Consider the following 13,256-nt stretch of genomic DNA (forward strand, 5'->3'; position numbering starts at 1 on the left):
GAGCCATTTGTATGGTGTGAACAGTGTCTTCACAAAAGCAACTGCAGTGAACTAATTGAGTCTAATTGAGAACTAATTTAATTTGATCTGTACCGCTCCACATTGGTCACCAAATTTATTGTAAAAAATTTATCTGATTGGCTGGAATAACAAGATACAGCTCAACATTGAAAACAAGTTATCACACTTTTACAGATGTCTACATATTTGATTGACACATGCATACTCTGATACTTTTGAGAGGCTCAGCAGTGGAAATGGTACTAAAATCCTTTGTGTAAGGAATGGCTGATACTCAAATGTAATTTTGCTTTTCAAGTGGTGATTAGACAGGATTAGCCAGTCTGTGTGCCCAAAAAAATGTTTGCTTTTTTCAATGTGCTGTATATTTGCTAATACCATTATACATATTTTCCATTGGTGTCTCATATTTACAAATAATGTCTTGCATTTGTGACGACCCCGCCTCTTTTGGCCATTGGGCTGGCTGCTTGTCTTTGTCTTTGTGTTTTGTGTTGCAGATGCCCAGTAGGTGTGGTCAGGTCGTTGTTTATTGGGAACACCTAGGCCTGGTGTTCCCAGTACTATAAGAGTGCACCCCATTGTTCCATGATGAGAGAGAAAGGGGAAACTCTGCTCCCTATGCTCCACGCTCCCCATCTTTGTCTTTGTTTTTCCTTTTACCATACAGCACTCCACTCACTATTTTATCATTCATGCATACACGCCAAAACTACTGACTTACTGACTGCCACACCTCATAGCACTTTGCCATTTTTAGTTGCTTCAAATAAATGAATGTTTCTTTTTGCTTTAACTTTGTGTCATCTCCCGTTATTTGTCATGGTTTTTGAGCCGGCCGTGACAAACTGGGGGCTCGTCCAAGTCTAATTCCTAGGTGTTTTGTTCGTGTGCACTTAATCAGTTATCCTCTTTGTGTTGGAATGCGTCCAGGTGCTGTTCATTGTAGGGGTTTCCCAGGCAGGAGTGAAGGGACCAATCAGTGACGGGCCAATTGAGGTCTGAGGAAACACCTGGGTGAGCTAATTGTCTTTGCTGGTGTTCAGAAGGCCATGTTTGGAGTTGTGGATTGGAAGACCTGTTTGACCAAAGGAAGGTAAGTGTTCACATGCTGGTGTGTAATTGTTTTGGAGTTAAAGCTATTTTCCCCTGTTAGGCATAGCAGCGTCGCTCCTTTGAGTTTCGCTGGTTTGTTGTTTCTGTAGCGTTGGGGGTGAACGCGGCTAGAGCTTTTGTCTCGGGAGCATGTCCGTGGCTGTGGGGGTGGTTGCCAGTGGCTGGTCGCTTCTCCACACCATCGGTCTTTAGTGCATAAGTACCCGCTGCAAGTAACCACATGAAGACCAGGGGTGAGTTAGTTTAGTTTGGTTAGGCAGGATAGAGGGGACGCTCCTGTTTGCCTTTTTGCAGCCAGCGTGTTGACTACTGCGTTCTTTTGGTCTGGGTTTGTAAAATGGCTCATGTTGAGGATTTTTTTGAGACTCCATCAGACTTGTTGTTAGATGGCTGCACAAAGGAGCAGTTGTTGAAAATTGCAGACCATTATGTATACCGTATCTTTTCATTATATTGGCACAGATCTCTCTCCCAACAAAACCATTCAGACGTTAAGACTTGCTTCATCAGAGAGACGTACAATGGAAATATTTTTTTAAAATGCAAAAATTAAAAAAAAAACAGTGAGCAAAATGCACATTTAGAATTAATGAGAACACAGATCGATGACCCTCCAGCATATGTAACGGATCTTTCTCCCGAATTAGAATGCGAACCACAGTCTGTCACAATGCGCAATACCGCGCCGGTTCCTCGTGCGTTTGCTGCGAATTCCCACCGCCTCGTAATTATAACGGCCTCCGCTCCCGCCGCGGTGGAGAGGCATGTGGCATGGAAGTGGTCCGCACAAGGGCCATCCGTTTCCCTGGGAGACGTATTCTCTCCATCCCCGAAGCCTCTCAGGAAGTCGGCGTGTGATGAGCTAGCCCGCGCCGCCGTGTTATTGCTTAATTAATCACACCGGGCTTAATAGATAAGTTCCCGGGTTCATCTTCGGCCTGGCCATCCCTTCTCAGAATTGATAGGAGCGTGAGATGGAACGTTCCTTTCATATTAGGCCATTTAGACGGTGACAGATGGGCAGGGCCCCGCTTTCCTGCAGCCAAAGTGTGTTTCCTCTGAATTGCATCATTTGCCATAGTTACTGTGCATCCCATTGACAAGGTGCAGATTTCCATGCAGTGTTGTAGTGTTACAGATGCCTCCTCTCATACTAATGTGGTTTTCTGGCTGGGCATGTTTCCTATTAATTAACACAGAGGGAAAGTAGATACAGACGGTATTTCAATTATCACGTGAACAATGGATAATTTCAGACCTGCGTTCTCAGGGTTGTGGTAGCGTGACCATTTAAGGTAAGGAAATTGTGAACTTTCCAATCCAATCTGTATTGGATTAACCTGCAGAGGGTTTGCACTTATGTCAAATAACCTTACATTCATTTAGCAGGTACCCTTACCCACAGTAGCTCACAAACCAAAAAAACAAAAAAAGACCTGAATGCATACAAAGTACCTGTCTCTTGAGCAGTGTCTTATATTCCATGTTCTTTGTTGTGCCGCTGAGATAATCAGCTTAATGCTGAGGGGAAATGCATGTTAAATCAAATGATATAGCATTTTGTACTCCCCATGTTGCTCCACATTGCTATGTATGCTATGACTATGATAAATGTAAACACTCTAAAGTGTAAATCACATATTTGAAGACATTGTGATGGTAAGAATTCACTCACACTTTCACCTGGTCTTGGATCATTATATAAGAGCTGTTGGCTCTTCGTTCCTCCTGTTCCCAGTCACATGGGCAACTAAAGCCCAAGTGCCAGTGCCCTGATTGATTCCATCAGGTGGGCATCATTTTTATCACAATTCTCACGTAAGGTGTGTGTGTGTGTGTGTGTGTGTGTGTGTGTGTGTTCGTGCTAGATGTGCAGAGTGTGAAACCTCATCTCTCAGCCCATGGCTCTCGCGCGGTGTGGTGTGGGTACCCCATGCCGACTCGGCGAGGGGCGGACTCCGCCTGCTCGTTTTCGCGGGACGCTAATAACTGGGCCGCGGTTGTTTTTGCAGAAGCGTTCTGACCGGGGAGGCGAGCACTATAACCTTGCCAGGGAGAGTGTTAGACCTCTAAAAATAAATCTGATTACTGTTGCTACCATAGAGCCCGGAGGCAGCTGGAATGAAAGTATTGATGAGCGGAGCCAAGGCTTGGAGGCAACATCAAGCCAGTAAAACAGCCACTGGCCGGAGGCCATAGTAAACCTATTGATCCGCGGCTCACCCCATCTCTATGTGGCACAATGAGATCTGAGCTGCGAATCAGGCAATTCCCACCTCGCAGGCCGAGGCAAGCCATTACCGCTTGTGTTGGCTTGCCTGGGTTTCAAAAAAAAAAAGAATCACCCTAGAAACATAGATACGGAATACCCCGTCCACCATTTCACCCTCCGAATCCCTCATGCTCCATTTGCTCTGCTCCGCTCTGCATGCTCCCCTTTCTCTCCTCGTTTGGTGAGGGGAGATCCAGGCACCGCAACGAGTGCTTCAGTAGTTTCCGGGTTTGTTGCGCCGATCACTGCAATTTGAGTAAAACAACTGATAAGAAACAAAAAAGAGTGCAGTTTGGATACGAACACTGATAGTCTGCTGGCCCTTGGTGGCCAGGGTGAGATTTGCATAGAAGTCCCATGCCTAACACTGTGCAACTTAACATAGAAAATCCAGCACTTACCACTCATCTGAAGCTGATGTGTCTGAAATACATGTGGACTTAGGACCCAAATCTGTGCAGTATTTGTATGGACTCCAAATTATTTTCAATATGTTGGCTGTACCATGTGACCTGTGACCACCCTTCAAACTCAACCCCAGCCTCTTATTCTCCAGTAAAAAAAAACCTTTTTGAACTTTTATCAAATGGTAAAGAATCATTAGAGAAAATGGCTTCAAAATGGAAAATTCCTCAAGGATGATGATAATACCAACAACAAAACCAAAATGTCATCTTCTCCCAAGTTAAAAGCTGGAGAAAGACAGGAATTGCTACTGGGTTTTTTTTCAGACAGTTGCACGTAGTCTTTGAAGCAATGTGTGTGCCAGCCCCTGCAGTATTTCAGTCCTATTGATTCACGCCGGTGTTGCTGCGCTCACGTAGCTTCTCCGCTAGCTCTTACCCCCTGCACTGCGTGTGACTGCCCAAACACACATCCATCTCCAGCGTACAGCCCGGCAATTAAGAACCCGGCCATGAGAACCACCATCACAACAGCTCTCAACACGGGGACTCATCGATCCGCAGTTTTTGCCACATTAAGGGGAAGGGGAATTGGGGCGGATGGCCAAAGGTGTTTAAAGTTGTAATTGTACACAGCGTTTCTGTAGTGGAGGACTGGGAGGACCCGCTCATCAGGGTCTTGGATAGACCGCTGAGAGGCCGAGGGCAGCAGAGTTTCCTTCTCGCGGTTCATCTCGCAGTTCACAGCTTGTGGTTAAAGAGCTCTTCAGGTGAGACTGTGCTTGCAGAGCAGACGTGTTTCTGAATACTGGGAGGCAGAATTGTTTTCTAGGACCGTAAAAGCAAATATTGAACAGTGATCTGTTTCATCGGGTTACTGTGTATGCTCTTCACTTTCATGGGGGGAGGCAAAAAGGGAAGTTTAAATCGACCAATAGCAATAACTGTGAAGATGGCAGGTAAATATGCAGTTTTCCTTAAGCAGTGAGACACTTGGACTGGCTGCTATGTTTCTGAATGAGGACTGCAGTAGAATGTTCCCTGTGCTATCATGGACGTGAATGCGCTGCAGCTCACTACCAGCTGAAGAAGGTGCTTGTGGTACCCCCCTCCCCCCCACGCCCATTCAGAGTCGACCTCATCGACAGTCCATTGTGTTGACCTTCGTGCAGACAGTTTGTTTTTGAGTCTTTCCTGCCACCGTGCCCCGCACTGAATCAAAGCGGACATTTTTATGGTGCTTACAACAGCAGGGACACATGAGTGATACCTTCTGGCCTCCTTGTGGCAAAGTAGAAATTACTCTTAAACCTGATCCTGAGATCAATATAGCCTTCCTACGAACCGAGGGGAGGCAGGAGGGGGGGGTCTAGGAAAACCATCAAACAATGTCAACAAAAAAACAGAAATTCACTGATTACTCTCCTTCAGCGCGATGCTTTCTGTCGTTACAGACAGTCATCTCCGTGAAGCGGAAGAATGGGGATGTGTTTTTACAGGAACGGAATCCACGTTAAAGATTAGGAAATGGAGAACTCTTGGCAACCGGTACTCCTTGGGCCTGAATATTTGATTGGTGGGTTTGATTGTTGGTATAATTCTAGAGCACTGTGATCTACGGTACAGAACGTGAGGCCCACCCTGCACTGGGTGCTCAGCCCTGGCAGAATAACAACTTGGCACACACTGTTGTGAGTTTATACCTCTGTAAAAATTTCATGACATGGAGCACAGTTGACCAGAATAGACAAGCGAGAACACTGTCTCCCTGGATAGGGTGGGAAAGAATTGCAGTGTGAGTACAGGAGTGCATCGCATTGTGGTGTTTCGTGAGGTTGTGAGTGTCTGAAAAAGAAACTCACTCTCACACACACTTTCTTCGCTATTTATTAAGTCGACATTTCGGTCTTGGACCTTTCTCAAGAAAGGTGAGCAGACATCTGCTGGTGTTTGTTTTCACCTGACCTTAAAGTCAGTTCCCAATTCTCTGGGAAGTTAGCTCTACACTAAAATGCTTTAATTGATCAATTAAGCACTTGGTAACACCTTGTGAGTCTTCAGGGTGGTAGACCCCTGCTACAAGGTGTGGCATGTTGCAAATATCCAGAGAAAATATAGATGGGCAGTCACTGAAGCTTTCTTACCTTACTGTGCCCCGAGGTCGTTGCCCAGAGGAGACAGAAAAGATAAACAAATTAAGACTAGTGAAAGAGCATCATTATGCATTTTAAAGAAACCAGTGAGCCATGTTGCAACACAAAACAGTGTATGAAATTAAAAGTTGATGAAGTTGATATTTATAGGTATAGTTGTGGCCAGATGTTGTCCTAATATATTGCGGGTCCATCTGTGTGTTTGTGATCATTTTCTATTTCTGTCGGTCCTAACAATGACTTATGAAACATTGCCAGGAACCATATTTTAGCTGCAGAGATATACAAAAATACTGCCTTGAAATATCTGCGAAATCTGAACTTTATATATGGGGCCTCATTGGCACCTAATTTTCCTTGTAAGTGCATCCAGGTATTAGTCACCGAACAGGGTTACAAAATATGATTTGCTCCCTAGATGATGCCATATTTCACGTGGGATTGCCCGGCTTCCTGTCACGGCTGAAAACTTAGAGATAGTTTACAATAAAATACGGCCTCCTTAACAGCCGGGCCAACGATTGCGCAAACAATGTTCGGGCGAAAAAATGTGGGGAGCGGACAGGAGGTTAATAGAGCCCTGGTCCTTTTTTTAATTGAAAAAGGGAGTCAGGGACTCGCGGCGCGTGGAGCGCCGGCGTTATTACCGGCCATAAGTAAGCTCTCGGAGATCTACTGTTCGCCGGCGAGGAGGTTAATGAAGATTCCACCATGACAGCAGGTTGTAGACACGAGGGTTAACTATTTCCCCTGCTCCCCGTGGCCTCCTCCCCAGGACCACGTGATCCAGAGAAGGCCAGGCTATCCATCTCCCGTCCTGGGAGAAGGACACTGACGGTTCGTGCTCCGCTCGTCTGCAAGAAGCCTGTACCTTCGGCCGTTGCTCTGTAGGCCTGCGGATCGCACAGGCACTCAGGCGGTCAGATGTGCTCGACCAATCGCACGCATGTAGGGAGCACAATCAGGCTCGGAGGTGGAAAACTGAAATAAGGAAATAAGATTTTAAGAGCCTTGAAAAATACTATATTTTTAACAAATTCCGCCATTTATACACCATTTGAATATCATTAGTAATAAAACAAAGCCTTTCTGCGGTTTAAAATGTGAAACCCAAAGTTGATTAGGCGTGGTTGGGAAGTAATACAATTGCATAGTTGGTCTGGGCGCAGGCATAATCCTAACACACGTCGAAACTAGTGTTTTTACTCACCAGAAGAGTAATGTCAAAATCCCATATGTGCACTTCAGTAGCTCCCATCCTTTATTAATGCTAAGAAGGATGCTTAGAGCATTAATAATTACTTTTTTTCATTTCAGCAAAGAGCAAAGCGTTCCCCTAATTTCCGTCTGCAGAAAAAAAAAAAATCTGTTCAGCACAATCACTTCCTCGCAGTTTATTAGCACCCTGGTTCATTCATCTCTCCCTCTCAAAATACCACAGACGCAATTATGTATTAATGAAATCCCATATCCTCCCTGAAAGTTCCTAAACGAGTCACGGTAGTATAAACATTAACATTAGCTCTGAGGCATCGCCCACAACATCTCAGAGAATACTCTGGAGGTGATGACATGGGTGTGTCCGCAAACAGACACGGCGCGAGTGGGACTGAATATTTTGCTGGGCGTAGAGAGGATATTTTACTCTAGATATAGACATGATTTTAATGTTTAAGGTCTACACCAGCCAATTAAAAGACAAGCATCTCATACCATAATACATTTTCACTATTTGTTTCTCCATTAGAATATTTGGTACAGCTATTTAACCTTCAAAATGATGTGGCTTGGAGTTTTCACTCTAAAAACACACACGCATACAATTTTATTCTTTATCAGAATTTCAGTTCAGCAGCAGTACATCAACTGATGAACCGAAGGCTCAGCGTTGTCTCAGTGACTGATCCTGTAAATATTCTTCATTTAAAAAAAAAAAAATATATATAAAAAAACTGCATGGCTTCAAAGTAAAATATTACACTATACGAGAAAATTCTTCTCTAAGAATCTAAGAATAGCCAACCCAGAATGAGTGTTTGCTGGATTTGGAAGGTGTTTATTAATCCATTTTAAAGTCATTATTGATGCACACAGGAGAAATCCAACTACATTTCCTCAGTATATATATAACTTTTTTTTAGATCATCTGTCACACAGACAGCCTAGTCATATCATTTTGCCTTTCCCTTAATCTTTTCCTATGTAGAAAACAGGTCAGAAGTGTGAAATCTGTATATAAAGCTATGTAGAGAACCATCATTACTGTGTTTGATGTCATGGATGTGAACAACAAATCATAGCTCAATCCAGAAACATAAAATATCTAAGCATGATGGCAGTCATGGTTATGGTTAGAAACACATGAAAATTATATTCATATTCATGTAATAACATCTACTTCTATATTTATTTAAAATATATAGTACTGAGTTTAGATAACAGCTAACTCAGCTGTGTGCTCATAACTTGACAGAATCATAGTGACATATGAATATGAATGCAAAATAAAAATAGAAAAATGTACCACTTTAATTAGACTACACAATATGTTTTATTTACTTAAGCTTGAATTCAATCAAATTGAAGCTACCCGTTGGTTTGATTAAATCATCTGCTTGGTTAAATGGAATAACATTTATTGAATATTGACTTTGCTAAGCTCTGCACAGGATGTTCTGTCCAGCGGAGGTTTTAATGCAGGGGCCTGATACGTGAGTGTGAGGGAAGCGTCTGATATGACAGAGCTTGATTGGGATGGCAGGTATGCCAGTCCGCCAAGTTATGGCTTGGCAGGGCGACATGTCCCCCCTACCTATACAGCACTGTCATGATACACATAAGGTTTGACTGGCCACATTCTCTTCAGATGGTAGAAATGAAAAACAAAGGACCAAATTACATGAAATAATTTTGGAAACATTTGGCAGCATTGCTTTGTAAAAGAGCTTGTACAGTTTGAGTGAGATAATGGGCCTATTGGTTATTGTAACATAGTCACATTTTGATATCAATACTTTAATGGCAGGCCTAGTTTTAATTAATGACTTATAGGCAATGCTTTGTGTGAGTAACTTGGCATTGCGAAATTTTGAAAACATGTTTTTGGTGAGATATCTTACGCTGCTAATCACACAGGAGTGCATCAGGTCTTTGGTTGCTTCTGGGTTTCATGTCTAGGTTTGTTGGAGGGCCTTTGACAGTAGAGGACCTATAAGGGATTTCTGGAGACAGTTTTGGTAGAAAGAAAACTATTTAATTAAAGCTATAATCATCTGGAGTTTAGAGAGAGAGAAAAAACACGATCTCATTACTATCTGTTCTTTTAGACTCATACAGGGAGATGGATTCAATGGTAAATCCTGGGATGTTGTGAAAAGAATTTTGTGAGGCATTATGTTTTTCAAAAGATTACTATAATGTAGTTTTTTGGCTTAGAAAATATACAGATCAGTTTCATGGCAAAAGTATTGAAAAACCTGAAATTCCAGCTAGCTACTAAGGTGAGCAATATGAACAGCAGTGATTTGTTTTTACCAGGGTTATGTTAATAAAGTTTATGTTACTATGTCTTTTCAGTCGAATCCCCAGTTGAGTCACCAAAGACGAACCTTCTTCCTCTAACATCTCCCCCATATGCAAACCATGCAAAAATACATAATAAAAATTAAGGGGAATACACTTGTAGATGCAAGGAATGGAATCACAAGCAAAGATGATATATTTGATCAACAAGATGTGAATTTTGGTAACATTAACTGAATACTTTCAAATTTATTTCAAACACGTTTGATCCATTTTTTTGTCGAAGGCTTAAAAAATATTATTCACAATTCCTCATTTGAAACTCTACCTGTGTAAAATTACATTTCCTTAGTTTTCTTTGTTTACATTTTTAAGGCAATATTAATGGCACTAAATTGACACCATAGATATGTTTGGACAGATCATTTTGATGAAAGAAGCCAAACAGGCTAAACATGCCACCCGTTGTACCCCTTCTGCAGTGTGATCGCAACACGCACAGGTTTGATGGTCCCAGGCACACACCTAACTGTAGCATCACATCACTTCTGTACCTACAGGAGTGTGAAATTAGAAACTATGGGTGAAACCAGTTTCCTTGTATGGTTTAAATTTGAAGGCAGCTATTCATTGACAGCACCTGCACTATAAAGATGTCTAAGAAACAGCATGGTAGGATGACATCGAAGTCAAAGCCTGTAGAAACTTGCATTGCATTGACACTTCTTTCTCCCACTGCATGTAAATATTCAGACGAACATTTTAATAAACCAAGGAGAAGTTGACAGTAACTCAGTCTTAAAAAGACTCTTACAAAGGCCTAGCTTGGTGTCAAACATCTGTTACTCATCTACAAGAATTGACATTAGAAGTGAAAAGTCAGGGTTTGTTTCCTTATCTTCAGCTGAGTTTACTTCTTGAAAGTCACATGCAAGATTCAGCAAATGTGCAAACACTTGTACTCTTGTAATAACCTGATAAACTGGTTACATATCTATTCTTTTCTTTACTGACTCACAGTGAAGTCAGATGTTTACATGCAAGAGATGGTTTTTACTGTTTTGCGGTGTTTAGAAAGAAAGTTTGACATGATTTATAGAAGGCAAATGTTTGATTAGTGGGCCTTACATTTTGCAAAATATTTGCAGGTATACTAAGCACCTTGGCACCTTTAGAAAGTTTGCTACAAAAATATACTTGCTTTTTTTTAAAACTATAATTCCCCTGCTCCTCATGATGTGTAATTAGTTTCAAATGAGTGAGTCAATATTTTTCGTCTTCTGTAAGAAAATTCGAACGGATTTTGAGATTTAAAATCTAGCGAAAGTATTTCACTGGACGTGGTTAGCACACAGCGAGTGCCCTTGCATTCTGAACCATTCCACTGCTGCCATGCCAACTCTCAACTGCCATCTAAGAGTGCTGCTGAAAGGTGGAAGGGAGCAGAATAGCTGCAGATGCATAACTGGTTTGTGCGTCTATGAAAACACGGTCTCTGGAGTTATTTATGCAGTGAATATGAGTGTGCTTTGCTTCACCGAGTTTAGATTCGTTACACCACTCCCAACAGTTCCCTACAGCTTATGGAGAGCTTAGATCCCATACATAGTGATATTTTTTGACGTGCATATCGACATTCCTCTATACTGAAAAAAAAGAACCTCAAGAAACATCAACAACTCACCCTGGGCTTCTGTTTTGTCTCTTGCATTAACTGTTTATGGATCTCAGTTTTTTTTTTTTTAAAGAACTGGAATCCTACATTTCCCAACCTTTGCATTAGAAAGGAAAATTGATTTTTAGAGGTTATGAGAAAATTAGCGAGAACTAGGGGCCCCATCTTTCAAATGAAGAGAAAAAAGATTTTCTCGTGCAGGTAGAATATTTGACCAGATATGAATGAAACTGCACCCAGTGCTGCACTGCAGAGGTTAATAGAATCGCCAACCTTCATCAGTGGGGTGCACTCAAAATTGGGCCATAAGAGTTCACATATAATTCAATCGCTAATTACCCCAGCCAAGATTACAATTTCTGTGGCTGACAGGCAGTGTCTACTTGTCAAATATTCTGCAAAAGAAATCAATATTTTATCATCTTTTCGCATTACTCCACATCAGCTCCATGCGGGAAGTAGGCTGTGGGAAAGGGTGACTATTTCAGGACTTATTCATGATACAATAGTGGCAGTCCTCTCTAAGTCACATCAGACACACAGACACAGACACACACACACACACAATCCCGTATTGCTGTCCTTGTGGGGACTTTCCATTGACTACATTCATTCTGTAACCTATAACCCTAACCCTAACCCTAACCCCAACCACTACATGCCTAACCTTAACCCTAACCTTAACCTAATTGTAACCCTAACTGTAATCCTCAATCCCACAACGCATAATATTCCTCATATTTATATCATTGTGGGGACATTTGGTCCCCACAAAGGTAGTATTACAAGTTCACACACACACACACACACAGAATGTCCTCACTTGTAAGTGCGTTGGCTTGTCTTTCATGTTTCAGCTTGTTCAACAGGTATCTACAGCTGCATGTGAGGTAGTACAGAACAGGAAGCAATGTAACAGCAGTCCAAATCAAATTTATTGAACACAACTTGCTATTCATTTGCCAAAGCATTACCTTGTACATTAGCCATCTAAAACTCTAATAACTCTTTGTTGTCCCAAACACCTAGGTTTTCTTAAACAAAGACTTTTCATTCGACCATTTCCAACAGGCTGCCCTCCACCAGAAACAAGGCGTTTCAGGTAACTGAGATGACAGATAGGGACAAGGACTACTCCAGATTCTTCTACTTTACAGAAGGTCCCTTCCCTCATACACCAAAACGGATCCAGCAAAGACTCTGCTTCAGAAATAGAAATAGATGATGGGCATTTTGACAGTATAAATGAACATCCCACTTATGAACGAACCTTTTTCTTACTGTGTACCACAAATCTTCATTACTCATGGTTGTGAACTTTTGCCTCCCTGATCACTGGACATTTTGTGCCAAGCATGTCTCCCCATATCATGGCACTGTGCAGTTCAGCCAGACCCACGGCACAAATAGCACAGGTCACATGAATAATGAGTGACAGAGGGCCTGTTTGTGTGTAGCACACAGAGTATGTCACAGATGCTAAATGGGACAGAGCAGGACACTCTTATCTACTCTCTTGTGTACACAGAGGGGAATTCACCTACAGGGCTTCCAAAATTTAAAATCTGAAACCCCCTAAAATAACCACCCTATTAATGAAAACCCTGACCTCATTTTGAGGTTTGGTTCAGCATCTATATCCAGCACCCATTGCAGGCTGGAGTGGTTGTGTCTGTATAATTGCACTAGTTTATGGAAGCATGTCTAAACCATGACATCGTTACATTCAGTGCCATGCAATATAAATATTTAATTAAAATGTTTGGCGTCCTTCCTCTGCTTCTATGTGTTAGAGGAAGAGAGACCCTGTGCCATTTTTATTTTGGGGAGTGGCAGGACATAAGCTTCCGGTGAGGGGGGGGTTTGGCAGGACATAAGCTTTCGCACCCTTCCAGGTACTATCCAAATAAGCCCCCTCCAGCTGGCGCTGATGTCCCCGTTCCGTGTTTACCCTGGGACCTCCATCGCGGCGTGCGTGCGTCCACCGGCAAGAACAGCGCCTTAATGTTATCGGTGTGCCATTAACCCCGAGACAAACGCGGCTCCTTATCCGGCGCGGGAGACCTCCGTCGGAATGCGGCGCTGGCGATAAC

At 42.5% G+C, this 13,256-nt stretch overlaps 1 protein-coding gene across 1 annotated transcript in view; it reads left to right on the plus strand.

Annotated features, from left to right (window-relative positions):
* The first annotated feature begins 1,009 nt into the window (after positions 1-1,009).
* st8sia3 (ST8 alpha-N-acetyl-neuraminide alpha-2,8-sialyltransferase 3) overlaps positions 1,010-13,256 on the plus strand; it is a 30,442-nt gene continuing 18,195 nt past the window's right edge. Inside the window, exon 1 of the mRNA XM_064308454.1 lies at positions 1,010-1,117. Within this exon, the coding sequence (XP_064164524.1) occupies positions 1,074-1,117 (44 nt within the window). The 5' untranslated portion in view covers positions 1,010-1,073. The remainder of the gene's footprint in view (positions 1,118-13,256) is intronic.

Source organism: Anguilla rostrata, chromosome 14 (genome assembly GCF_018555375.3).
Source record: "Anguilla rostrata isolate EN2019 chromosome 14, ASM1855537v3, whole genome shotgun sequence".
Lineage (NCBI taxonomy): Eukaryota > Metazoa > Chordata > Actinopteri > Anguilliformes > Anguillidae > Anguilla > Anguilla rostrata.